We start from the raw sequence: 27,564 nt of genomic DNA, 5'->3' as shown, positions 1-27,564 counted from the left end.
TCAGGCCCCGCCCCCGACCTCTCTGCCCCGCCCCCTCAGTCTCCACGCCCCCCCCCACCCCGGGCCGGGGAGCGGCGCAAAGGCGGAGCCAGGGGCACGCTTGGGCGCACAGTGCGCCTGCGCCAGGTCGGGGCCACGGTCCTCCGAGTAGGCCGACAATGGCGGCAGCAGAGGGCTCTTCGCTGGAGCCGGCGACTTGCGAACAACCCGCGGAGCTGCCTGCTTCGGTGCGGGCGAGCATCGAGCGGAAGCGGCAGCGGGCGCTTATGCTGCGCCAGGCCCGGCTGGCGGCCCGGCCCTACCCGGCGACGGCGGGCGCGGCTACCGGAGGTCTGGTCCCTTCCTTTCGCTCTCCCTGGCCCCCTGCGACAGGCTCGCGCGGCCCAGACGCGGTGCCATCAGGCCGAGCCCGGCCGGCTGGCCTTGTCGCCGTGACCTGTGCAGACCCGGGCGATTCCGCGGTAGAGCCCCAGCCTCCTGACTCCCGGCCCGGGCGTCCTCGCGGTGCCGCGGCCGGCTAGCTCGCGGCTCCCGCCGGCGCCTCGGCTCTCCCGCGTCTTCCCCCTCTGCTCCCCGGAGCGGGCCCTGTCTAAAGCTTTGAGGCCTGCGATCCTGCACCCGCCTCCGGGTGCGGCTCCTTCCCGGGGCGAGGAGAGGCGCGCACCTGCGGCGGCCGCCGCCTTTGCCACGTGATCTAGCTTGTCACAGCCAACCCGGAAAGTGAGACGGGCAGGAAAGCAAAAGGCAGCCGTTTTACCGCTGGGGTACCCGAGACCAGGGAAGGGAAGGGGGTTGTCCACGTTCAAGTGCGTTAGCTAATCAGGATCGCCACCCCGGGGCGGGGCGCCGAAGCCTCGCCCACCAGCGCCTCCTAGCCTGGACGTCTCTCCCGGCCTTGGGAAGTTACCCTGTGGAAGCTGGGTTTCCTCTGCCCCCTCTCTTGGGACGGCCTTTGGCTGCTTGTATCTGTCTGTCAATGCTGTATTTGTTGGCCTTGCTCTTGGGGGTGGTATCCACATTATATCCCCTGGCTTCTGGAGCCCGTCCCGCCTTCTCCATGTCTGATTCTACATCATATCCTGTTTTGTGGGTGCTGCTGCGGCCTGCCAGTGTGTGTGTGTGTGTGTGTGTGTGTGTGTGTTTGCCTGTAAGTGCCCGCCTGGCTAGCCCATACTTCCTTTATTTCCTGTTTAACACATTTGCAGAGTTTTGCATTGCCCTCCCTAGTGGAGCACTTTCACATCACCTGGGTGCTCCCACAGCCTTCCTCCTTTGCTCAGCGCCTCAGGCCTCCAGCGCCTGCCTCTGGGGCTGGGAGACTTAGTCGTGCATCTCGCTCCTTTGTCTGAGGCTCCCAGTACAAGCGTGATCCCAGTTAACCCCCAGCTTTTCTCCAGTGGGTCATTTTTCCAGGAAGCCTCAGCCCTCCAGCTCCCTCTGTCACCTTCTCTTCCTTCCCTCGCCGAGTGCGTGCTTTCTTTCACTCACCTTCCAGGAGGACGGAAATAGTGCTGAGAGTGGACATCTTTGTCTTTTTTGATCTGTTTAAGCAAAGTTCGTGTTTATGCACAAGGGACAGGATTGGCTTACCAAGTTCATGTGTTGGCCTCTCTCACTTTTTGTAGGCGTGGCTAATGTGAAAGCCCCCAAGATAATCGACACAGGAGGAGGCTTCATTCTGGAAGAGGAAGAGGAGGAGCATAAAGTAGGAAACATTGTGCATCAGCCAGGTGAGGCGTTTTTCCGGAAGTGAGTGCCCAGCTTGCTGATTTCGAGTCACATGCCTAACTCTTCGCAAGTCGATGTCAGATTGATTTGATCAGTGAGCAGATTAACAGTGATAAAGTTTGTCAGTGGATTAGAAAAAATCAAACATCCACATGTATGGAAGTGATTATTTCTCTTGTTTTTGTGCTTGAGGTTAATACTGTCTGCTTTACATTAGGGACGCACAGGCAAAATGCTCCTGCTAGTCTGAAACGAGGGGCCAGAACCTAAGAGTTAAAATTCAGGACATTCTTTTATTGCTATTTGAAGGAAAAAAAGCAGCTTACAAAGTATAAATGAGGAGTGGCATAAAGAATGTTACTTCTTATGTAAAGTTAATGCTGGGTAAATCACTTATACCTGAACATATCCTCAGAGTCGGGGTACCTTCACATTCTGAAAAAGATTAAAAAATGTGACTTGAGTGTAAGTTCGACAGCCAATAGTATAATAGAATGGCTTAAAAAACCGATTCCAGGCTTTGTGTCTGGCAACAGAAATGTGCATTCACCGAGGTAGGGAGTAGCCCTGGTTTTTTGTTTGTTTTATTTTTTTTTTGACAGGCAGAGTTAGAGACAGAAAGGTCTTCCTTCCATTGGTTCACCCCCTGCAAATGACTGACCAAGCCGAAGTCAGAAGTCCAGAAGTCCACTTGGGTCTCCTCCAGGCATGGCAGGAGCTCAGACACAGCGGCTCAAACACGTGAGCCATCATTGGCTGCCTCCCAGAATGCGTTTGCAGAAAGTGGGACTGGAAGCTGAGCAGCTGGTGCTCAAACTGATGCAGGTGCCCAAGCAGCAGCTTAACCTGCTGCCCCACAGCACCACCGCACCCACCTCAAGACGGTGTGTTCCTTTTTTTTTTTTTTTTTAAGATTTTATTTATTTGACAGATAGAGTTATAGACAGTGAGAGAGACAGAGAGAAAGGTCTTCCTTTTCCCATTGGTTCACCCCCCAAATAGCCGCTACGGCCAGCGCTGCGCCGATCCAAAGCCAGGAGCCGGGTGCTTCTCCTGGTCTCCCATGGGGTGCAGGGCCCAAGCACTTGGGCCATCTTCCACTGCCTTCCAGGCCACAGCAGAGAGCTGGCCTGGAAGAGGGGCAACCGGGACTAGAACCTGGGGTGCTGGCGCCACAGGTGGAGGATTAGCCAAGTGAGCCACGGCGCCGGCCTGGAGTAGCCCTGTTCTGTGTGTAAACTATTTTCAGAAGTCGAGAGTAAAAGGTTTATAATATTTATATTTGAGTGTCCTATTCTACGAGGGATATAGACAGATGTATAGTACCCAGAAGAAGGGGGCCAAAAGGAAGTTTGGAAACTGCTCTGCAAGGGTACTTCAAAAAACTCATGGAAAATGAAATGAAAGGATAAATTTGGTGCAAAAATTCTCTAGACTCATGCACGTGAGGGTTATCAGGAAGTTCATGAAAGTGCACAGTGTGGAAAAACTGCATGGATTTCTGGTTGTTTTTTTTTTTTTTTTTGCATCAAAATAAATTCTACTTTTCACAGTTTTTCAAGCATCCTCATCTGTGTCCCCTCAGGAGTTTATAACCCGGCACTTGAGATTGAGAGGAGGCTGTTTCCCCCGTTGATAGAGGCTGGAGTGGAGGGAGAGAAAAATGTTCTCATGGGGCCAGGTGTTTGCTATAGGGACTAAGATACTGCCTGGGACGCCTGCATCCCCTGTGGGAGTATCTGATTGAGTCCTGGCTACCCTGCTTCTAATCCAGCCTCCTGCTAATGTGCACCCTGGGAAGCAGCAGGTGATGGTTCAGGGAGCTGGGTCCTTGCCAGCCTTGTGGGACACCTGGATGGAGTTCCTGGCTCGTGACCTTGGCCTGGCCCAGCCCCAGCTATTGCAGGCATTTGGGGAGTGAATCAGTGGTCCCCTGCCCTGTGTGTGTGTCATGCTGCCTTTAAATAAATATTTTTTTCTATTAGGAAATGAATTCTGTAGTGTCTCTTCTACTGTTGCCTTGTTCATTAAAATTTTTTTAAAAATTTATTTTCATTTTATTTGAAAAGCAGAGAGGCAGCCAAAGAGATCTGTCTGCTCGCTGGTTTATTCCCAGAATGTCTGTGATAGCCAGGGCTGGACGAGGCCAAAGCCAGGGGCCTGGAACTCAATCCAGGTCTCCCTTGTGGGTGGCAGGGACCCAAGTACGTGAGCCGTTGTCTGCTGCCAACCCAAGGGTGAGCATTAGCAGGAGGCAGGATTGCAAGTGGAGGAGCCAGAACTTGAACCAGGTACTCTGGGTTTCCCAGGTGGCATTCTAACTTCTGTGCCAGATGCCTGCCCTTGCTAGCACTGCCCTTGACCGTGTTATACGTTGGCGCCCTGTCTCCCCAGTCTGTAGGCGGATCCCTTGCACCCCTTGTGTTTTAGCCACATTCACCAATTCACCATAGCAGGTGGAATAATGGTGCCCACGCCGTTGTTCCTGCCCTCGTCAGCCTGTGAATGTAGAAGCATTGCCTTCTCCTGCAGAAGGCACTGTGGGCGGGAGTAAAGTCAAAGGCCATGAGATTGTCTGTGTGGACCCCCTATCCCCATGGAGCCCTTGAAAGGACCGGCAGGGGATGCACGCTGCGGGAGTGAGCCGGTGCTGGGATGTGAGAAGCTGCTGTTGCCTGGAGTCCAGGGATGCGGCGGGGTGGGGGGGTGGGGTGGTCCCCTGCGGAAGCAGCCCCGCCCACATGCAGCTGGCAGGCCTGCGGAGCTGATCAGTTAGTGTCTGAAGCCATGGCCTGGGTGATTGCTTACTGCAGCGGTGGGACACCACCACCACAGCTGGGGCTCAGCAGTTGTTGAGGGCCTTGTTTTTCCCCTGCGTGGTTGGAGCACGAGGTTACATAGTTATTTATTTCGTCTTTGCCTTAAATGCGATAAAGATACACGATGGGAAACTGCTAGAGGAAACTGTATTGTTGCAGTGGGAACAGAAGGATGCTGATTCCGCTTCCTGTGCCCAGGGCCGGTCCTGGAGTTTGACTATGCCATATGTGAAGAGTGTGGGAAGGAGTTTATGGACTCGTACCTCATGAGCCACTTTGACTTGGCCACCTGTGATAACTGCAGGTCCGTATCTTACGTCAGCTTCTCTGCAGGAGTGGAATGCGTGCAAAACGATCGCTTTTCTTGGGGGTGGGGGGGAGGGGTTGATGCTTTCGGAGTAATTGTGGTTTTTCTCCTGGGAGTGTCCCAGAGTCTCTGGATTCCATTTGCCCAATACACAGGCAGCCTGTGCGCGCTGCGGTAGCCCCGTCCCGTAGGAAGGCTGCCTCCGGGTCTGCGGGGCCTTTCCCGTCTCTCAGCGCGGGTTCCGAGCGTTATGTGTCCCAGCGTTACGTGCCGGCGCCTTTGATGCAGAGGCCCTCGGAACCCCCTTTCCCACTCACCTTTTGCACTCAGCAGATGAGGGCAGGCTCCGCTGTCGAGCTTTCTCGCCTGGCCTGCGTCCCTTTCACATCCCCAAAGAATCCCCCCCCCCCGCCCTGCCCCGCACAGGATTCGCCTGTCTCTGCTGTTCACTCCCCCAGAGCCTGCGTTGCTGTCTTTCTCCCTGAAGTCCCTGTCCTGGAGTCTCTCTGGGCCTTCCTAGTGGTTTCCATTGTCGTACCTACAGCGTGTTATTCGAAAGGCAAAGTGACAGAGGTGGCGAGAGGGGTGACAGACCTTCCATCCACTGATTGGCTCCCCAAATGGTCCCAGTGGCCAGGGCTGGGCCAGGCTGAGGCCAGGAGTCCAGCACTGCCTCTGGGTCTCCCACATGGGTAGCAGGGGTTCAAGCACTTGGGCCATCTTCTATGCTCTCTCAGTCACATTAGCAGGGAGTAGATTGGAGTGGGGCAGCTGGGGCTCGGAGCAGCTGCCTGGAGCAGCCCCCCCCTCACCCCCAGGTTTGTCTTAACAAAGCCCCCTCCACCCCAGCGCCCTTTTGAGAGCTCTGGGTCAGTGCTGTTGCACTTTGGTTTTCTTCCTTGACCAGTCCTAGGTCCACCCTCCCCTGCCGGGGGAGCGCCCCTCCGAGTCCCTCCTGCTGCACTGGGAGCCGTCGCCGGCTTGTTAGTGGAAGCCGTGGGAGAGAGAAGAGGAGCTGCTGTCCCTGCGCTCGTGACCATGCACGTGGCTGGGGATGCTCTGGCTCTCCAGTTGGTGTCATCAGCTCAAAGCCCATTTCCCATTGCCACGGTGTTGCAGGCTCACAGCACCGATGTCACTCCTCGAAGACCACAGTGGGGTGGGCGTGGGCGTTTGGCGCGGTGGTTAAAGTGCTGCCTGGAACACCCGTATCCCACATCCGAGTCCTGGCTCGGGTCCTGGCCCTCCGCTTCAGATTCATTTCTTGCTAATCTGCTCCCTGGGAGGTGGTAGTTGGTGCCTCAAGTCCTTGGGCCCCTGCCACCCACAGGGGGTGACCTGGACTGACTGCGGGGCTCCTGGCTTCCCCTGACCCAGCCCTGGCAGTTGGGGGCATTTGGGGAGTGAACCAACAGGTGGACTGTTTTGTCTCTGCCTTTCATGTGAAAAGAAAAATAATCCTAAGAGACCACTGAGTGATGCGCCACATAAATTCCCATAAATAAAACAACTGTTGTGTCAATTTAAAGAGGGTTGCGGAGTAGTCTGGAAAAAAACACTTCTGTGTTAAAAGTAACTAGGAATGAAGCTGTCCATTCTGTTTCCATTAGGATCTTTGAAGATTGTAGTTGAAGCGAGGTAGTCTGTGTGCCCTCTCCCTTAGCTTATGCATCCAATTTCAAGTCCTGGGGTTTTGTGATAGAACCTTCTAGACCTTTGGGTTCTCCCTTCTGCGACACGTGCTTGCTTTTCAGTGTTTACCATTACAGTAAAGACCAACTTCATTCACTGGCTGTGTCTCTGCTGTCCCTGTTTAATTCCAAACCCACTGGGCTCCATGTTCAAACCATTGCTGAATCCGTCACCTTCTTGTCCCGTCTTAACACTGCTTTAGTGTAGGCCAGCGTCCTGCCGCCAGGCCATTGCAGGAGTGTTCTGACTGGACTCTGCCCACTGCCTGCCCCGCCCTTGCATCCCTGGTGTCCTCTCCCTGGGCTGTTTTGCCCTAGCCTTTAAGAAAATGGTTTCTAATCTCCTTTAGCGTGGAAGTGGCTTCCCCATGACTCACAGGGCTCTGGCATGACGTCGTGTCCCCCACGCCTGGAAGTGCTCTGGTTTGCACTCTGAGCTCCAGGTGCAAAGCAGGCCCCCACCCTAGAGCCCCTGCAGGTGCTTCCCTCTGCTAGGAGTGTTCTCTGGGGTCTCATTGGTGGCCTTTTCTGTCTACGTGGCCTGTGTGCAAATCCCTGTGCCTTCTCTAACCTCTGTGTTCTTACAGCACTTTTGCCTGCTGTTCTGATACTCATTATAGCCTGCCTTCTCCTGACCAGAGTGTAGCATTGTTCATACAGGCGGTCTTTACTCTGTGCTGTGTGCTTGGTGCCTGGCAGGCGGGTGGATAACCAGGGAGTGGGACCGGTGTCTCCACTGTTGGCTTGGTTTGGAGGAGGTATGTGCCAGTTGGAAGCTTGGCAGTGGGACCTTGCCTGTGTGTTTCTGGTTTCTTGCCCAGCTGGACTTTGTGCTTTAAGTAATTTTAAGATTTATTAATTTACTTGAAAGGCAATTACAGCCAGCGCCATGGCTCACTAGGCTAATCCTCCGCCTTGCGGCACCGGCACACCGGGTTCTAGTCCTGGTCAGGGTGCTGGATTCTGTCCCAGTTGCCCCTCTTCCAGGCCAGCTCTCTGCTGTGGCCAGGGAGTGCAGTGGAGGATGGCCCAAGTGCTTGGGCCCTGCACCCCATGGGAGACCAGGATAAGTACCTGGCTCCTGCCTTCGGATCAGCGCAGCGCGCCAGCCACGGCGGCCATTGGAGGGTGAACCAACGGCAAAGGAAGACCTTTGTCTCTGTCTCTCTCTCTCACTGTCCACTCTGCCTGTCAAAAAAAAAAAAAAAAAACAATTACAGAGAGGCAGAGGCAGAGAGAGGTCCTCCATCCACTGGTTCACTCCCCAATTGGCCACAATGGCCAGAGCTGGGCCTGTCCAAAGTCAGGAGCTTCCTCTGTGTCTCCCATGAGGGTGCAGGGGCCCAAGGACTCGGGCCATCTTCCACTGCCCTTCCAGGCCATAGCAGAGAGCTGGATCGGAAGCGGAGCAGCTGGGACTCGAACCGGCGCCCACATGGAATGCTGGTACCTATCACAGGTGGTGGCTTAGCCTACTACGCCACAGTGCCAGCCCTTTAAATTGTGAATGGTCGGAGTGTGCTGCTGAGGGGACTTCTCAGAAGAGACTGTTCCTCTTGGATTCCTTGGGCTGCTCGGGTGACTGAGTTGGAGGAAGCCGTGTGTGTCCCTTTGGGCGTGCAGGTACTGCACTGTTTGAAAACTCAGTTTATTAAAAATCACGCATTTATATAATGGCCTTAATCTGTTTTCAGAGATGCTGATGATAAACACAAGCTTATAACCAAAACAGAGGCAAAACAAGAATACCTTCTGAAAGACTGCGATTTGGAAAAAAGAGAACCAGCTCTTAAATTTATCGTGAAGAAGAATCCTCATCATTCGCAGTGGGGTGATATGAAACTCTACTTAAAACTACAGGTCCCCGAGACGTTGTTTCTTAACTTTACTTCTGGGTCAGGTGGTGGCTTAGCCATGACCTGGTTCTAACTGGTTTCTGCTCAGACAGTAAAAGAGATTCTTTTTGTTTTGCATATGGGTCAGTCACAAATTCAGGGATGTTTTCTAATTTTGCTTTTTGGCGAGACACTTTGGGGCAGATGTGTTACTGTTAGGTGATACTGTGAGTGGTACAACTTGGAAAGAGTTTGGAATTGGAGTCAGACCTTGTTCCCCTCATCCCCCCACCCTAGAAAGAAGAAATCTTAAAAAAAAAAAAAAAGAATCCCAGGAATTTCACGAATGCCGGGATTCCACTGGACCCAGCTGGAATGCTGCTTGGTGTCTGCGTTTAGCGCAAGAGGACTTGAGAGTCAGTGGAGAAATGGAGTTCACAGGGAAGGCTATTTTGGCGCACAGATGTTTGACACGTGCATTCATTTTTCATACTGGACATTCTTCACGAATGTTCTGAAGACCCTCCACTCCACTCTCAGGGCAGGGGGCAGGTCTGCCTCCCTCCTTTCGCAGCAGAGCGGCTCTAGGTGCTGGGACAGCTCCTCTCCGGGCTGCTCCAGCCTGGGCAGGTGCCCGGGGACACAAGCAGCCTCCTGGCCTGTCACGTGGCACACATCACAGTGTTCTTTTTGTCCCATTAAGTTATTGGGAGGCACTACTTTGGAACAGTTTGAATTGGAATATCCTCTATCTTTAAATAAGATTACAAAGGCATGTTGTGAAGCAAAACATACACTAAATTTCGTTAACTATTAATCAGACTAACCATTATTTTTTTTTTAAATTACTAATTAAACTGATCCTTGGTGCTTTTGTTTCACACTTACTGAGCCAGTGTCATCGGGATTTGTAAGGTAAAGGGCATCGTGGTTTTTGTCGTAAGTCGCAGACTTGTGCCTACATAACAAGGGAGCGGCAGGTGCAGACGTCTCCCTTAGGATTCCTAAACTCCTGAGGTTCAGAGTCCAGCTCTTCAGAGCCACTTCCGACTCAGAGTTGTGAGAGTCCCACACAGTAAGTACGCTGATGTGGCGTTTTCAGGGACACTAAGTGTGGACAGCATGATGTCCTCTACCTTGTGAAGTATATCGCTTTATTAAGAATAGCTGAGACTGGCTACACTGATTGGTGCTGTGGTCCCCTTAACATATTGTGAGGACCATCTTGGTATGTAAATTATTCCCGTAAAATGTAACAAGTATTCTAAAGAGACAAGGGATGTAATCCAGAGGTTTATAACTAGGATGAACTTTTAGGTGTTCTGTTGATGCAAAGTAAGTGGACAGAAACAGCTGCCGACCCAGGAGAGGGGCAGTAACTTGTATTTCCTGTGGCTGGACGTTTTTGGAGGGCCGACCTGGCTCATTGTCAACACACACTTCCTTTGCTGAGCCTGCCACAATGCAGCGAGCCCACCGACCACGTCTGCCGACTCCTGGTGGCCATGCAGTCGGGGTGTGGCGCTGCTGGCTGTCCTCCAACGCCACCTGCACTCACAGCGGCGGTCACAGATTCAGATCGCCCTGCCACCATTCTTCAGGAGCTCGGGGTTTGCCAGTTGGAATGCTCTGCAGGCCTGCCGGGCAGCTGGCTCACGTGTGGATTCCGTGTTGCAGGTCGTGAAGAGGTCCCTTGAAGTCTGGGGCAGTCAGGATGCACTGGAAGCAGCCAAGGAAGTTCGACAGGAAAACCGGGAAAAAATGAAACAGAAGAAGTTTGATAAAAAAGTCAGAGGTGAGTGGCTCCATTTTATGTCACCAAGGATTGTTTTTGCTACTCTGTTAAAACAAAACAAAACAAAACAAAAACCTTTGTTGCTTCTTCCTGTTTAAAGACACAGTGTCGCCAGGAGATGGGAAGGCGGTTTCTCACGGGTGAGATGACTTAAAGTTGTCCCTCAGTAGGCTGACACTTGAGACCCGGTCCACACCCCAGTGCTGCATTTCTTGCTTTTCTTTTCATCTTGAAAGGCAGAATTAGGGGGAGACGGAGATATTCCATCCATTGGTTTGCTCCCCACATGGCTGCAACAGCGGGGGCCTGGCTAGGCTGAAGCCAGGAGCTGGGAGCTTTTATCCAGGTCTCCCACATGGGTTCACGGCTCAAGCACTTCAGCCATCTCTGCTGCTTTCCCAGGCACATTAGCAGGGAGCTGGATCAGAAGTGGAGCAGCCAGGACTCGAACCCGTGCCCATATGGGATGCCAGCACTGCAGGTGGAGGCTTTACCTGCTATGCCATGTTGCCAGCCACATTGCTGCATTTTTCAAAAGTCGTAAGCCATCATCAATTTTTTTTTTTTTATTTGACAGGTAGAGTTACAGTGAGACAGACAGAAAGGTCTTCCTTCCGTTGGTTCACTCCCCAAATGGCCACTATGGCCTGTGCTGCGCCGATCCGAAGCCAGGAGCCGGGTGCTTCCTCCTGGTTTCCCACGCGGGTGCAGGGGCCCAAGCACTTGGGCCATCCTCCACTGCCCTCTGAGGCCACAGCAGAGAACTGGACTGGAAGAGCAGCAACCAGGGCTAGAACCCGGCGCCCATATGGGATGCCAGCGCCGCAGGCGGAGGATTAACCGAGTGAGCCATGGTGCCGGCCATAAGCCATCATCTTAAAGTGAACCATGTTTTTCAACAGGAGCAGTGTTAAGGTGGAGGATGGTATACCTGGGCAAGGACTTGGCATCAATTAAATCTTAAGTATGGTCAGCAGTGTTGGAGAAAACAGGTACCGATTCTTCCGTCCTTGGGAAAACAGGAGAGACGTGGCCTACGTCTTAGTTGTCTCATCTGGCAGCTTCAGAAGGAGCTTGGGATGTCAGTGAGTCTAATCACAGCTTTTTAAATGTTCCAGCCAGTTCTCACTTCTCTTAATTTTTTTTTTTTTTTCATTTTACTTAAAGAGCAGTGAGACAGAGACCTTCTGTCTACTGGTTCACTTCCCAGATGCCCACAGTACCCAAGGCTGGGCCAGGCTAGGCCCCAGCCAGGAGCTGGGAACTCCATCTGGGTCCCCCATGTGGGTGGCAGGGATCGAGGACTTGAGCCATCAGCACTGCCTCCCTGGGTACTCATCAGCAGGAAGCTGGAATCAGAAGCATGGGTGGCACCTGAAGCCAGGAACCATGATCTGGGCTGCAGACTCCAAGTGAGATCTTAACTGTTGTGCCAACCCCTGCCCCCACTTTTTCTTTATGCATGACTAAAAGACCTGGAGCGTGGCGAGAGTGACTTGGCAGAGGAGGTGATCGGCAGAACTGGAGCCAGGCTTTCTTACTGAAAGTCGTCCTCTGTAGTCCTTCCTCTACCTGTGCACCTGTCTCTGCAGGCAGCCATCCATCTCCTGGCCCCTCTGCCCCTCTGCCTCTGCTCATTTATCCAGGCATCCGATAATGCGTGTATGTGTCTGTGAGTCTCTGTCCATCCCTCAGTCCATCCAGTATTTACAAAGTGCCAGGCAGTGCTGACAGAAAGGCTGAATCCCAGCTTGTCAGGGGAGCCCTGGTGCTGATGAGCAGCGTGCTGCTGCAGGAGCACAGGGCCCTTCCGCTCCCGACCCAGGAAACGGATTTCTTGGTGCTGTAATTAGGTAGCGTCCCAGCACAGCCTAAGAGGTGGGGAGTTAGTACGTATTTCCTGCACATACTGGGCTATATCTATATACTAAATTGATCCACTTCAACGTGTCCTAGCCGTGACATGCCCTGCTTGTTTGCAGGACCCTAGAAGAGGCTTTGGAGGGTAAGCTGGGTAACTCGGATGTCTGAAAAGCCTCTCTGTGAGCAGTGTTTCCCCCTTTTCACCACCAGAGGAATCAAGTACAGTGCAGAAAAGTCAGAAAACTACCAAGAACTCCCATCCCAAGATCCTACTCTCAGAGACAATGTCACATTTAACGTCTGTTCTAGGTACAGACCCTTTAACTTTAATAAAAATGGAAGCACTATAGACGCTGATGAAGTTTACGTACATCTCTGTAGAAGTGTGGTTACATACCAATTCCTGACTCGGCAAGTAAGCAGTTTACGGCGGTGGAGCCAAGTCTCCTGTGGGGAAGTGTGCCGTGTAAGAGCACTTCTTTAGAGAACTGTCCCCAAATTTGTCAGTGTTGTGCCACAATCTTCAAAGATCCCAGTAAGGACCAATTGAGAGGGTTCAGAAAGACCTGTTTAAACTCTGGCTCCTCTCTTTAATCTTTTCAGTGCTCCACACTAGTCCTTCCTCTCAGCTGCAAGGAGAGCCTGAAGGATAAAGCAATGCCCAGGCTCCTTAGGGGTGTGGGGGAGGAGGGCATGGCCACAGCCGCTACTGAGGGTCTGTGAACCCAGCCACCCGGAGTCGCCTCGCCTCTTCCCTCCCTGCTGCCTCCTTAAACCACTTTGGTATAGACAACAATGTATGAAGAAAGTAAGTATGACCTAGAGGCATGGGCCTGCACAGTGATGGAATATTTAAAGATGAGGGCTAGCTGCCATTTTTTCTTAGCCATTAACTCTATAGCTGGTCAAGATGTCATGTAACTCTAACTAAATTGTTTGACCGAATCAGTGATATTTGTTTCATGTTTTTCCTATCATGATAAACGTATATATTTAAACATATTAACATGAACAGAACTTTTTCAAGAGTTGCACAGTTTTAATTGAAAGAAGTAGAAAGTTAGATAATTTGCTTTGGAAAAATCACTATAGTAAGTTGCTGCTGCTAATCAGCAGGAAAACCAAGGCCTGTGCGTGATCCCGCACATGGTGTTATTTCCCAGGTGTCTACAAGAATGTTGTGTGTGTGCGTGAAGACCTAGGTCTGAGTCCTGTGACCCGCCGCGGTCCCGGTGTCTGGTGTGCAGGGGTCTTCTGAGATTGCTGGGTATGCTTGTGGTGGGGAGGAGCCACAGCGGAGATGAGGAACAAGGGGCCTATGTGACGTTTATTCGGAGGCTCAGCACAGAGGAAGAGCAGCGAGTTTAAAGGTTCGTAGTGGGAAAGCTGCTGGGCCCTCGTTGCTCTTGGCCTTCGGATCTGATGCACAAAGCAGCTGACATAAAGCTTTCAGAACGTGATCTGCTCAGTAGCTTCGGAGTGGATCTTAGTGTGCACCACCGCTGGTGTCAGGGGCACGAGGGGTCTGTGATCAGCTCGGCTTTGTGAGACTTCTCAGAGCCAAGCAGAAATGATGGTGTTGATGTGCTCAGTTGGCTGGCCTGGATACTGGATGCGGATTTTCAGGTGGTCCAACAGTGTGTCTTGGGTTTACAGGCCTTCTTTCACAGTGAAAGTGGAGACAAGGCTTTCGCTTAGTTACACGTTTTCCTCAGTATGCCGCTGCTTGCCAAACAGCCTGATGGTCTGGGCCTGGGGCTTGTGGTGATGACAGTTTAGGGCTGCTCAGAGCTTGTGGGACACAGTCGTGTTGCTCTGCTTTAGTTTATGGAGAACACATGCAGCTATAGCTTCACATGTTCCCTTGTCGTTTGTAATTTCTTTCTTCAGTTACCAAGGTTCTCTCCGGTCAAGTACTCAGAAGTGTCTGGTCTCCCTCTGCTACTTGTACCAAGTCTACCGCATAAGCAGCATGGGTTTCTTTGCACACAGGCTGCCTCTTTGACAAAACTAAATGATAAGCTACAGTGAGTCACAAACGTAAGGAATCACTGAAGGCACCAGTACAAGGCTGGTGACCGTGAACACATTCACAAATGTCCAGGACAGTTTGTCCTTAGCAGCTGTGTGGGTATGAAACTCAAGGCCAAGGGGATATGGAGGGGTCACATGGAAAGCCTCTCTGTTGCCCTCCAGCCTCAGTTGGACTTTTGGTCGCTTAGGCTGTGTGCTCCTGCCTGGGGTTCCCGCATCTCCTCCAGGTGCGCCCATGGTGCTGCCGCAGACTTGTCTTCTCTAAGTTGTCTTTAAATGAAGTAATGGGACATCCCTAGGAACCGCTAAGAGGTTTTTCCATATACCACCTGTTGGCATTTGGCCACATTCATTTTCATCTTACACAATTTCGCTGAACCACACACAAGTTACTTGCACACGATGTGACTTCCATACTTTTATTGTTTTTTTTCTCCTAAAAATAATGGCAATTCTCCATAACTAAAAAATGTTCAAACTCAAGAAACTTAGCAGTAAGTGCTAATTAAGCATAAATCTGTACAGTGCCATTTGTAGCTTACTAGGTGTTGGTTCCAGGGCCCACTGGAGGAGGATACATACTGACGACAGCCTTGTGTGCTCCCCCAGTGCCTGCAGCAGCCCCAGACAGGGACCAGGAACTCCATCTGGTCTCCGCAGCTGAATTCTTACTGCTGCCTCCCAGGTGGTGCGTTAACTGCAATCTGGAGAACTGGGGCTGGAAGCCCGGCACCCATCCTGGCTGTGGCGTCCCAAGTGGCACCTTCCTGCTTCACCAAACCCCACCCTGACCTGACAGCCTCTCAATCTAGTCCCTGAGCCTTTCTCCCACAGGATTGATGTTTTTGAAATCTATAGCCGGCGCCGTGGCTCACTAGGCTAATCCTCCACTTTGCGGTGCCGGCACACCGGGTTCTAGTCCCAGTCGGGGTGCCGGATTCTGTCCCAGTTGCCCCTCTTCCAGGCCAGCTCTCTGCTGTGGCCCAGGAGCGCAATGGAGGATGGCCCAAGTGCTTGGGCCCCGTACCCCATGGGAGACAAGGATAAGTACCTGGCTCCTGCCATCTGATCAGCGCGGTGCACCGGCTGCAGCGCGCCGGCGGCAGCCATTGGAGGGTGAACCAACGGTAAAGGAAGACCTTTCTCTCTCTCTGTCCACAAAAAAAAAAAAAAAAAAAAAAAAAAATCACCTGGCTGGCTGTTGTATAGTATCTCTCCACTTAAGATTTGCCAGCAGCTTGGATCCTTGTGATTAGATTCAGAATGGTTGACTACTTTTGGTGTGCTGGGTGATCCTGTCAAAACACATTTGGAAAGACATGGTACCAGTTCTTTTTATTGACCCACAGTTGTAGGATGTTTTCACTTCATCAGCATAATTAGCATTTCCATCTCCTTCTCTCCAAGGGCTGTAAACCTTAATCACCCGTGTGCTTCAGAACACAACTCATTACTGCCGCTCAGCTCTGCCCAATTTCTGCCTTACAAAAGTACCCTTCCCTTTGCAGGAAGTAGCTATGACCCGGGGGAGCATCCTTCCTCCCGCTACTCGGCGGTTTTAGTGTATGATGAGTCTTCCTTAGTGTGTGCTGCGGTGGATACATAAATGGTGATGTTTCTATAATTGTTAATTATACATATTACATTATGTGTAATATAATTATTCTGTAATTAGTATTTGGCTTCTTTTGGAAAGAGCCTTTCTTTTCCTCCTGTTTGAGAGACAAAATCTTTGAGTTCACCTCATGGAGTCTTAGTCTCAGGTGAATGTATGAGAGTTCATTATTCGTTTTGATGCTTAAATTCCCCAGGTTTGGCTAGTGGAATCCCCCTCAAGCTAGCTGTTTTTGTTCAAGTTCTTCACAGTATAAAGAACCAACCCTGGACCCTCACCCAGAGTGACCTGCCAGCACGCTGTGCTGTTTGCATTGTCACTGGTGTGCTCTTTAAACACATTTCTTCTGAACTGTTTGAAAGTGGGTTTCCAGCACAGCCCTTTAACCCTAAATACAGTGTAGATTTCCTAATATTCTTTTAACATAGCCAAAGCCTTATTAATGTTAGTAGACGTAGCACTTAGCATTTATCCACATTCTAGCCTTGTGAGTCAGTCCAGTCATGTCCTTTCCAGTGTTTCTCTCGTGGAAAAGGACACAGTGCAGACTCAGCTACTGGCTTTAAACGCCTTCATTCTGCATTGCCCTAGCCCTCGTATGACACTGTTCCTGAGTCCCCTCCCCGCCCTGTCGTCTTAGAAACAGTGTTTCTCACTTGGAGTCTGTGTCTCAGTCCGGGGACTGTATGTGGTATGCCTTTCTCAGGGACTCACACAGTGTCCATCTGCCCTCAACAGTGGTGGTAATTTTAATTTGATAAGAAATTGTTAGGACTCATAAATAACCCAGTTCCCCTTATTCCCTCCTAGACTGAGCATTTGTCAGTTGATAATTCTTCCCAGATGAGTGTTTAGTATCATGGTTGCCAAGAACTGTTTTTGTGCTGATTATTTCATTTGGTTCAGTGGGAATCTTAGATCTTTCAACAAGCCACCACTGGCTCACTGCTTTCTAGTGTAAAACACGAGTACAATTCTGTCTCTGCTTCCATGTACACACATACACCTTAAAAACCCCCAATTCGTACTATTCTTCCAGCTCTAAAATTTTAAGGTTCATCCCAATTTTCCCCCTTCAAGTGTCTGACAGTGTGAAAGGTGGCTGCCATTCCGTCCTCTGGTGACCTGAAGCCCCTGTGTGTAGCTGACCTCTGGAGGGAGCCCTCCCTCCCCTTGTTGGGCTTGCTCCACCCTGTTAGGGAGGCCTGCTTTGTCCATTTGCTGGCTTCAGCATGAGGCTGTTCAGAAAGGGAAGGACAGGTAAGATGACAAGCCTACCATTTATTAGATCAAGCATTCCAAGTCTGAAAATTCGAAATTTTGCACCAGTGTGGGATGCCAGATGAAAAATTCTTGTGCCTCGCCGGCGCTGCGGCTCACTAGGCTAATCCTCCGCCTTGCGGCGCTGGCACACCGAGTTCTAGTCCCGGTTGGGGTGCCGGATTCTGTCCCGGTTGCCCCTCTGCTGTGGCCAGGGAGTGCAGTGGAGGATGGCCCAGGTGCTTGGGCCCTGCACCCCATGGGAGACCAGGAAAAGCACCTGGCTCCTGCCTTTGGATCAGCGCGGTGTGCCGGCTGCAGCGCGCCAGCCGTGGCGGCCATTGGAGGGTGAACCAACGGCAAAAGGAAGACCTTTCTGTCTCTGTCCACTCTGTCAAAAAAAAAAAAAAAAAAAAAAAAAAAAAAAATTCTTGTGCCTGACCTCATGGACAGATGGCTTGCAGCCACAATGCAGGTATACAAAGAATATAGTACAAAGTATACATGAAATGTAAGTGAATCTTGTGTTTAGACTTGGAGCCCAGCCAAGATACTTCGTTATGTACATGCACACATTCCTGGTCCCAAGGATTTCAGATCTTTCTTCCTCTGTGGCAGAAGTTTTTCCAGTAAAGTCTAGTAAGTACAGAAGATGTGCTTTTTTAAAAATACTGTATCTGGACAGACTAGCTGTAAGAAAGCAGTGTAAAACCTTAAGTTGAATTATTGCTAAGAAATAGGGTTTCTGGTTTAGTATTAACTTTTCCTTCTTACTTCTCTAAGTACATGTAATATTCAGAATAGGCAGAAAAGTTAGCTTGGCATGCGTTAAGTAGCAGTCAGATCTTCAGGACTTTTCCCAGTGGGGAAATAAAGGGAAGTGGTCAGCATACCTTTTTTCAGAACCAAGAAAAGCTCTTCTCCTGTTATCTGAAACCAGAAGGAAATGAGCGTCTCACTTATTTGTAAAACAGCCTAAAGCGCAATAAAAGGGCATTCTAGATAGACCTAGAGAAGTCAGGGGCCTTCAGAACTTGAGCGGGGACTGAGTAATGGGATTTCCCCTTCGGATGGTGGGGAGGTCTCTAGGAGGGTGTGCACGCACTGCAGCAGGATGCTCAGGGAAGGCGCTTTCCACGGCGGCTGCATGGGGAGGCAGCACACCTGCGGTTAGCAGTGTGGGCCCCAGCTGGAGTGGACTTTTGCTGTCAACTAGCTCTAGCTGTTTGAACTTGGGGACAGTTTTTAGCTTCTCTGCTTTTGTTTTTTCATATGTAAAACTGGGATGATAGTCGTACTTGCCTTGAAGGGTTGTGATGGTTAAATGCATTTAAAGTGTGTGGAACAGTGCCTGATACACAGCCCTATGTTTGCTTTTATTTTTACAATAAATACTGAAATTAGGAAGATTCAAGTAGTACTACTTCACAGATCTAGAATGGATTAAGAAAACGTGATTCTTGGTGTATGGTTTTATGGGTGACATGATCAAAGGCAGCTGTTACACTCTTAGCCAGAGACAGGACTAGCTGGGTGCATCATTGGGGAACACAGAAATGTAAGTGGTGTTGCTTTTTTATTCATTAAACTAGAGACTGAGACGGTACCAGCCTGTCACCTCCTGTCAGTGCTGTGCATTTGGCTTCTTCAGGTAATGTGCAGTGTGAACCTGTAAGAGGGGGCTGCCTTGGTTGCTTTTCACAGCATTCTTTTCTCTGTAAAGTGACTTGAACAGGATGTAGTGGAAAGAGCTCCAGACACTGGAATAAGATGATCTGGGTTCACATTGCTAGCTTTGTTCAGTTTCCCTACCTGCAAAACAAAATGAAGTAAAATACTAACGCTGTGGTTATTTTCAGCTCTAATAGTCACTGATCCTTATCTTTAGGTGTCCTTTGCCACAGTTGTTCTTTTCTACAATAGTGCTGCCATCCCACAGAATCAAGGTCATAACAGACTTAGGAAAGTGCTAATGCAACAGGCCTTAAGCTGGAAACAGATCAGCATGGAGGGGCAGAGCTCTCGGCTCTCTAGTTTCCTTGCAAGCAAAGCTCAGCCTGCCTCCTGAAGTAGCTCGAGTTGTAAATGTAGAACTTAAAGAACTCCATTTTCTTAGTTATCCCCATGGATTCACTCTTCATGTTGCTTCAAGTGACACATGTACCTGGACACATCTGTTCTGTGACTCACTTCTCAACCTGATCTACTTCTGTTCATCTCTATCCCCCATACCCATTTCTGAATCTCTCAATGCATACCACTTCAAGGTTGATCTGCTTTCCGCCGCAATTCTATCAACTACTTGATTTGTTATAAAGTAAACCATCTATGATTTAAACACTCATCTATACACATATATGGCTGAAGGTCTGATGGATTCACTTTTGGACTCAGCTGAATAATATCACAAAGAAACTTTATTTTTTTCCATCCTAGAATTGCGGCGAGCAGTGAGAAGCAGTGTGTGGAAAAGGGAAACAACTGCTCACCAACACGAGTATGGACCTGAGGAAAACATAGACGACGACATGTACCGGAAGTGCTGTACCGTGTGTGGCCATGAACTGACATACGAAAAAATGTGATTTTTAGGTTAGTGACTTTTTTTGTATTGAAATAAAGGAAGTTCAGATTGTTCCTGTACAGAATTATGAAGGAAACACCATATAAATTATGCCAGAGTAGAAAGTGTAGGCGTTTTAGGCAGGGTCCAACTGGACTGACTGAAGACAATACCAGGGCTGGGATTAATTTTTCTAGTAATAAGGATGGTAGCTCAGTAGTGTGGTAGGTCAGAGAAGCAAATAGGACGAATGAGACTGAGGCAAACACAGACTGATGTAGTAAAAAGGCCACAGCTCCCCACACCGTGTTCTCAACCCAGGAACCAAACAGGGATGGTGCTAGTCCATTGTGCCCAGAGTCTGGATCAGCGTATACGACTAGTTCTATGTGCAAGATATGGGAACAGTGGGGAGCCACTGCTGGAAAAAGTCCTGACAAAGAGGAATGCACAGTGAGTTGTAGGTGTCAGCTTTGACCCTAGTGTCTGGGGAGCCCTTTTCAAGTGCCAGTTTAAAATGGGCACATGGATCAAAGTCTGCAGGTACTGCTAACATGTACTCTGTACTCTGCTAATGCCAGGCAAGCACTCTGCTTAGGCTTTCAACAGTACTTCTAGGGGAACAGAATGAGAACCTCCAGTCTCATGTCACCCCAGGCATTGGAATCAGGCTGTGTCAAAGCTTTCAGGTGGATGCACCTCCCCATACAGCCCTGAGTCCTGGGGCACATTACTCCAGGGTCCTGTTTGTCTAAATACAGCAGCCCAGTGTTCACCTTCATCAATCGAAGACAATCCTGTCAGCCACATCTACTGTATCTGGGTTCGCAAGGTCATTCCTCATCTTTCTATAGTCACATGACAAAAGCCTGTTCTTACAGTACTGAATGCACCATATGATGTGCAGCGAGATGCTTGCTCGGGTACCTTTATTTCGTCCAAGTTCAATCCCTCTGTTTTAGATGCAGAGGGTCACATCACTGCCCAGCTGTTAGAAGCAACCGTTATGCATGAGGAGGAGATAAGAAAAAACGGAAGCCCCACACTATGTAGAATGTGGATTAGGCCGAATTAGCCAAACTCTGCAATGCATTAGGAAAGGGTAACAAAGTCAAATAGTTACCGGAGCTGCCAGTGGATATTCTCTGGCTGAACCACCTCAGACTGATTTCATCTGGTGCTGAAGCAATTGGAAGGAGAAACAACAAACAGGAAAATGTGGTCAAGAACCTGGGTTCTAGCCCTCTCTGCTAGTAACCTGCCATGCAGCTCCAGTCTTCTGAATCATTATTTCCTATTGTCTATTAAAATATACAGTAATCGCAAAAGACTATGATGGCTTTATCAGAGCTTGGAAAAAAATCCTTAAAGTTAAAAAAGAAAAAAAAAAAAAAACAGTATCACTAACTGACAATTCTTTAAACAGTCATTTAAGTCTCAGCACCAAATAGACTCAGCATTTGGAACAGGCTCTCCCAAATCAAAACGCACATCTAATTTCAAATAGAGTTCTAGGGAGTTTGGCCACTCAGTTCTACTTCATAATGAAACTCACATGACTTTAGACACTTCCTCTGAGAGGCTCCATGCAGCAAAAAGATGCTCTACGACCATGAGTCCCAACCCAGAATCGCCTACTGAGGACATCTCTTCCTTGACAGCGTCGAAGATTCCCACGTGATTGATGTTCAAATTTTGGAACAGCTGCTCTGTTAAACAGCACTTTATATACTAAAAAGATCACCACCAACTTTAAAGAATTCTAGATGAGAAAAATCATGAAAAACCAAGGTTTAAAAAACATATTTTTAGCTTTATTTCAGCCAGGTTAGGTTATCCATGAGCTGTGAAAAGCTATACTACCTTGTGATAAACCCATCAGTTCTCTAGGCTACAATGTAAGCTTGACCTCTAGTATTTCACATACCTCACATCTGTTTGGTGCCTTAAGGAGGGAAAAATACCAAATTGATCACATATAACACATCATAGTCATCGCCACAGTATTGTCATTAGGAAATAATTGCTTTTTATATTCCTTACTCTCTCCCCTTTTGTTTCCCTTAAGAGGTGAAAGGATACTACAAGAAAGAAGCATTCAAACCAGCAAAAACAAATTATTTTAAGATACTTAAAAAATCCTGATGGGAGAAAAGGACCACTAGGCCTGCAGAGCACAGAACTGCTGGAACACAGCAAGGATATGAGGGTCTAGTTCAGCAGTGAAGAGAAGGTTCTCCAGGGTCACCATGTACTGCTGGATTATCTGGTGATGCTGCAAACACAGAAAAAGGGGACTTTAGGGCAGGACAAAGCACAGACGCAATCGTGCAGAACATTTTCCCAGCAGTCTACACACACTGCAGCGAGGAGAGAATACTGAGCTACCGAGAAGCCCTGACATTAAGAAAATACAGTGAGAAATCAGACCCATGAATGTTCAACAACTTAATCCAGTTCTTTATCAACTTCTAGGTAAAAGTGCAGCAAGCAGGTGCTACTGCCTACTACTGTTGTGACAGATTAAGTAGGACCCTACAGACATAACTTTTAAAAATCAGGCAGACAGCAAAAGACCTAGGAAGATAAAGTATCAGAAGATGAAAGGTTTTCTTTTATGTGCTCCTATATATACCTGAATACACCCGGAGATTGCTGTAGAAATACGAGCTGTGACAGGTTTTTTAAAAAAATGGACAATAACTAGGGGGGTGGGTGTTTGGCAGAGTAGTAAAGATACTGCTTGGGACACCCATGTCCTGTATCTGAGTGCTGAAGTTCATGTCTCTCAGCTCTAATTCTAGCTTCCTGCTAACGTGCACTCTGGAAAGCAGCTGGTAATGGCTTAAGTACTGCAGCCCAGGAGGGAGACCCAGACTAAGTTTCAGGCTCTTGGCTTCAGATTGCCGCCCCGCCCTCCAAAGCTGTTACGGGCACTGGAGAACAAACGAGTACATGGAAGTTCTTTGTGTTTCAAATAAAATGAACATTTTTTCTTAAGGGAATTTCTATTTAGAGACTTAAAGAATTTAATTTTTTTAAAAAGGTCAGGGAGTACTAGCACTCTGCTGCCTGTCCTGCAACTGCAGAGACCGTAGGGAGCTCGCCTGGTTTCTTATCTGTACTCTAGACTTGTTAAGGACTTTACCTGAAGGAAGATCTGCTGGAGTCTTTCTATACAGTTCTTGTACCATGGCGTTAACACACTGGTCCCGTCAGTCTCACATCGTACTAAATGTTCAGTCAAGATCATGATAAAGCGCTGGAAAGGGTACATGAGGTTGAAGTATTAGAGCATCACCCACCAGAAACAAATTCATGACAGAGACCTCAACGGATTGCTTGTTCCAACCTGTCTTTGGGACATGCGCTCCTAGCTTTCATAGTTCATTAGACACCATCGATCTAGAATGGTGGTAATGTGAGTGGGTACAATTTTTTTGGCAGTACATAAAGATCTTTAATTTCTAAATTGCTTTTACTACTAATAGTATTTCTTGGCATCTATTCTAAAGGAGACAATCAGAAATGTTAACAGAAGTCTATGTACAAAACTATCGGGGAGAATCATCTACATAATCAACAGGAAATAATCATTAAATATGCAGCAAATGTTTAACAAAAGCAACTCCAAGTTGCTTTTACAGCACAGAGAAACACTCATGCAAGAGTACAGGTTACCAGCACAGCAGCTGGAGGGACATGTTGCACCTCCCAGTGATGAACGTTTATTGTTTATAAATTTCTGTATTTCAAAACTTCTGTAAATGAGTATGTACTTTTGTGATTATGGCACAGCAGGTTAAAGTCCTGGCCTATAGCACCAGCATCCCATGTGAGGCAAGGTTCAAGTCCTGGCTTCTCTACTTTCTGAGCCAGCTAATGTGCCTGGGAAAGCAGTGGAGGATGGCCCAAGTGCTTGGGTTCCTGCACCCACGTGGGAGACCTGGAAGCTCCTGGCTTTGGACTGGCCCAGCTGCAGCCATTTGGGGAATAACCAGCAGATGGCAGACCTCTCTTTCTGTATATTCTGCCTTTCAAATAAACAAACCTTCTTATACATTTTTTTATGCCTAAGAAATGCATTGTTTGGGTTTACGTACAATGTCCCAGGCCACGATACCTGAAATATGACGAGGAAGAGGTTCTTTTGTTCACTCTGAGCGGATTCCACTTTTTCCTGTAGTCTCTCTATTTGCTCCTCAAGGGCCCCATCTTTTCTGTCACTGCCTCTGTCGTCATCGTCACTTCGCTACAGCAGGCAAAGGAACACAAAACAGCTTTTAGGATTGCAGTGTATTAAAATCCCATGAGCAAGGGGTGCTCGCTGAGGCCAGGGCAATGTAGTGGCTCCTGTCCAATGATGGTGCAGGCTGCTGGCTACATCATCACCATCTGACCGTCTGCACAGTAGCAACAGGGAGGCAGTCTGCTCACCCTTCAGCCCCTAAAGGCAAGATGGAAAAGCTGGGCAGGCCCTTCTGTAGCTCATGAGCCACAGGCTGCTCTTCCTTGTCCTAAGCAGAAATGGCTGTGACTAACATGTAGTAATTCAAAATAGACTGCTCAACAATCTGCAGGCAACCATGGGCTCGATGCATCCCTGTAACGCTTTAATAATCCTTTCCCAGCTCACCTGGAGGGCTATATAGCATCTGCTTAGGTTTCTAAAAACAAGGCATAATTGGGGCGGGCTCTGACAGAGCAGGTTAAGCAACCACCTCTGACTCCATCATCCCATACGAGCCCTGCGTCATATCCCAGCTGCTCCACTTCCAATCCAGCTCCCTACTAATGTGCCTTGGAAAGCCGTGGAGGATGGCCCAGGTCCTTGGGCTCCTGTACCCACAGGGGGAGATCTGGAAGGAGCTCCAGGATCCTGGCTTTGGTCTGACCCAGTGATGGCCATATGGGCCATTTGTGGAGTGAGCCAATAGATGAAAGATCTCTTTGCCTTCCAAATGTATATAAAATGAAACAAACCCCACAAAACTTAACAAAAACCGAAACCAAAGTACAATTTATACTTTCCAGAGAAGGGAACAGGCTGAGAGGTACTCTGTTAGCGTCACCTAACAGGAAGTGGCAGCCAGAACCTGGTTCTAGGCATGTCGCATACCAAGGTCCTTTCAGCAAAGGCAGACATCACCGACTCGAAACCCTGCTAAGCCCTCTAGAAGATGATGGCCTCCCCTACTCTTAGAGGAGTCTGCTCTATCAATGCTTTACTTACCAGACTCCCCCTGATCTGACAGCACTTGTCTGAGATCAGTCCACTATGTTCTAGGCACCTAGGTATGGCAATGCCTTCTAACACGAAGGGGCACTGGTGCCCAGCCAAATGTTCTGCAACCAGGGACATGTTAAACGAACCCGTGCTGTCTGTTAACTACAGCTTCTAGCTGTATGTGGCTACTGAACACTGGAGATGCAGGTTGTCTGGCCAGGGAACCGAGTTCTAAATTGTGTTTCATGTAACTAAATAGTCCCCAAGGCCACTCCTGGACAGCACCTTTCTAGAGAACAGTGGAATACTGCAGAGTCTCTGCAGTCTGGCAGACCTGGGTCAGAACCTCGCTCCAGGTGTCACTTACTAGCTGAATAACCCTGATCAAACTGACTTCTCTGAGCTTCAATGTTTGCATCTATAAAATGAAACGACACTGTTCACCTGCAGTTGTTTAGGTTTTTGAGTAGATTTACAGCTGAGTATGTATATTCAAGTGTATTTATTCATATGTAGAGACTGGCACTCAAACTGGCTATAGGTTCACATATGCATGAAGCCTTTTTAAAACCTACCCTGGTAAATACACATTATAATGCTAGAAAATCTGGCCATTGTACCAGCACTATCACGTTCAGCCACAGAACGCAGCCAGCTCACTGAAACACTAACGTCTCACTACTAGAAGCAGCTGGTCAGCATGGACTGACCGCCTCACCCCTGCACGCAGCACAGGGCAAGTCTCCTCCCTTCCCCCCTCCAGTACAGGGACTATCAGAAGTGTTCTCATCCCTTCTCCTCTCCTTTTGGGAAGTACGAGCAGGCAGCTGACCCTGAAATGGTGGACTATGGAAAAGTAAAATTTGTGGCTTCCTAAAAAGTTCACCACACAACCAACGACCTGCTTCTTTCTCCCTCTGCCTCTGTAAACAGCTTTGCATAATTTGGCCTCAGAAAAAAACCAGCTTTACAATCAAGGTACTGGGCCTTAATGTCCTCCAGCATTTCTAGTCCGCCTTCTTGAGGCATTTATGAGTCAACCAAGACCTACCCGTTTGTGTTGCCTTGCAAGTTTCTCTTTAGCTTCTTCTAGCTCTTTCTGGATCTTCAGAACGTGTTTGTTCATCTTACGAATCGTAGAATGCAAGATTTCCCAAACAAACAATCTTAAAGTAACAATGGTATTTGATTATTATGTGAAGTCACAGACATAAAACCTTAATTTTAATACCTTTTTTAAACTTGATTTCCTTATTTGAAGGGCAGAGACACTATCTTTCATCTGCTGGTTTACTCCCCAAATGCCTGCAACAGCTGGAATTGCGCCAGGATGAATTCCATGAGCTGGGAACTCCATCCTGGTCTCCCACATGAGTGGCAGTGACCCAAGTGCTTGAGCAATCACTGCTGCCTCCCAGGGTGTGCATTAGCAAGAGGCAGGATTGGAAGCAGAGCAGGGACTCAAAGCCAGGCACTCTGATATGGGATGTTGGCATCCCACGGGGTGACTTCACCACCATGCCAAATGCCTACTCCCATAACCTGTTCTTAAAGACTAGTGTAGTCTTTGGCCAGAACTAGTCACATTTCTCCAGCACTACTGATGACTTCCTTTTTATTGTAGATAAGCACCTATCTTCACATTAGGCACAGGTAATCTCAGGTGAGCTGAGGGCAACAATGTGTCTCATTTTTCTTATTTCAATCTCCTATTAAATAGATTGGCTTGAAATGGCAAACTGAAAGATACTAACAGTAGCAACAGAAACAATTTTCTCTCTACTAAATGTAAATGCTAAACGTTAAAATTTTCTCCACGTGGTGGTTTAACCTGAGGCTCACTTCACATACGTTAACTGTTTAACTACCATATACTCTTGGAAAGCCTAAACTCACTGTCAACAGCTGCTGACTAATGCCCCGTAAGAATGAGGTATTCATCTCTATGTTGTCTTAGCAAATAGCTCAAACATCAAGTTCACCCTGCATGTGCTTTAAAGTGCATTTCCAGTATGTCTAGAAAGGTGCACAAATGGTTTTTCTAAAATAACCTTCTCAGCTACTTCTGCATCTATAAACCAACCTCCTAACTCCAGGATATAGCGGAGATTAGTACTTCTTTCTACAGATATTAACCTAGATGACAACCGAAGTGGACGATAAAACTCTGCATGAGGTGGGCCACTGTGGTACAGTGGCTTATGGCCGCATCCCTATCAGAGTGTCCGGTCTGAGCTCCTACTACTGCATTCTTCAGCAGACCCAGCTTCCTGCTAATGCGCTTTGGCAGGGCAGTGCACGACGGCCAAAGTACTTGAGTTCCTGAGACCCAGATGGAGTTCCTAGCTCCTGGATTTGGCCTGGCCCAACCCTGGCTGTTGCAGGCGTTTGAGATATGAACCAGCAGATGGAAGATCTCTCATTACCTCCTCCTCCATCTTCACCCCCACCCTAATGACTCTGCCCTTAAAAATAAATAAATCTCTATTAAAAAAAATATCTGGGGGCCGGTGCTGTGGCGTAGTGGGTAAAGGTGCCACCTGCAGTGCAGGCATCCCATATGGGCATCGGTTCTAGTCCCGTTTGTTTCACTTCTGATCCAGCTCTCTGCTATGACCTGGGAAAGCAGTAGAAGATGGCCCAAGTCCTTGGGCCCCTTCACACGCCTGGGAGACCCGGAAGAAGCTCCTAGTTCCTGACTTTGGATGATACAGCTACGGCTGTTGTGGCCATCTGTGGAGTGAACCAGCAGATGAAGACCTCTCCTTTTCTCTCTGCCTAACTCTGCCTTTTAAAATAAAATATTAAAAAAAATCTGTGCACAAAC

General features: G+C 48.8%; 2 protein-coding genes and 1 long non-coding RNA gene across 14 annotated transcripts in view; 1 reads left to right on the top strand and 2 right to left on the bottom strand.

The window, feature by feature from the left end:
• Window positions 1-62: 62 nt before the first annotated feature.
• On the top strand, window positions 63-27,564 carry XPA (XPA, DNA damage recognition and repair factor). Of its 6 annotated transcripts, XM_089318678.1 has the most exons (8): window positions 65-330; window positions 1,626-1,730; window positions 4,746-4,851; window positions 8,240-8,405; window positions 10,058-10,175; window positions 19,384-19,539; window positions 26,362-26,400; window positions 26,995-27,234. In XM_089318678.1, the coding sequence occupies exons 1-6, from the start codon at window positions 159-161 to the stop codon at window positions 19,530-19,532; spliced, it is 816 nt and encodes a 271-aa protein (XP_089174804.1). In that variant the 5' UTR covers window positions 65-158; the 3' UTR covers window positions 19,533-19,539; window positions 26,362-26,400; window positions 26,995-27,234. The 6 variants fall into 6 exon arrangements, 4 of the variants coding, with proteins under 4 accessions (XP_089174810.1, XP_089174804.1, XP_089174802.1 ...); XM_089318676.1 differs by lacking the exon at window positions 26,362-26,400; XM_089318671.1 differs by lacking the exons at window positions 26,362-26,400; window positions 26,995-27,234 and adding an exon at window positions 21,579-23,575.
• Window positions 14,377-21,204, bottom strand: LOC149128819 (uncharacterized). Of its 2 annotated transcripts, XR_016224448.1 has the most exons (4): window positions 21,066-21,204; window positions 20,634-20,690; window positions 15,263-15,367; window positions 14,377-14,508 (listed from the first exon to the last, which is right to left on the bottom strand). It is a non-coding gene; the product is annotated as an uncharacterized LOC149128819 (long non-coding RNA). The 2 variants fall into 2 exon arrangements; XR_016224447.1 differs by lacking the exons at window positions 14,377-14,508; window positions 15,263-15,367 and adding an exon at window positions 18,622-18,759.
• NCBP1 (nuclear cap binding protein subunit 1) overlaps window positions 21,303-27,564 on the bottom strand; it is a 43,978-nt gene continuing 37,716 nt past the window's right edge. For all 6 annotated transcript variants that reach the window (XM_089318640.1, XM_008263220.5, XM_051856292.3 and 3 more), the window contains 4 exons: window positions 25,789-25,903; window positions 23,634-23,762; window positions 22,659-22,772; window positions 21,303-21,785 (listed from right to left, as the gene is read on the bottom strand). In XM_089318640.1, the coding sequence (XP_089174766.1) occupies window positions 21,672-21,785; window positions 22,659-22,772; window positions 23,634-23,762; window positions 25,789-25,903 (472 nt within the window). In that variant the 3' untranslated portion in view covers window positions 21,303-21,671. The remainder of the gene's footprint in view (window positions 21,786-22,658; window positions 22,773-23,633; window positions 23,763-25,788; window positions 25,904-27,564) is intronic.

This window comes from Oryctolagus cuniculus, chromosome 1, assembly GCF_051225735.1.
Source record: "Oryctolagus cuniculus isolate XC-2025 breed Fujian yellow rabbit chromosome 1, ASM5122573v1, whole genome shotgun sequence".
Taxonomy (NCBI): Eukaryota; Metazoa; Chordata; class Mammalia; order Lagomorpha; family Leporidae; genus Oryctolagus; species Oryctolagus cuniculus.
This window is presented reverse-complemented; position numbering and strand designations above follow the sequence as displayed.

Coding starts and splice junctions, on each gene's coding strand:
- XPA (XM_089318676.1), top strand. CDS start 159: ATGGCGGCAGCAGAGGGCTCTTCGCTGGAGCCGGCGACTTGCGAACAA. Junction 4,852..8,239: donor GCCACCTGTGATAACTGCAG/GTCCGTATCTTA, acceptor ATCTGTTTTCAG/AGATGCTGATGATAAACACA. Junction 10,176..19,383: donor GTTTGATAAAAAAGTCAGAG/GTGAGTGGCTCC, acceptor TTTCCATCCTAG/AATTGCGGCGAGCAGTGAGA.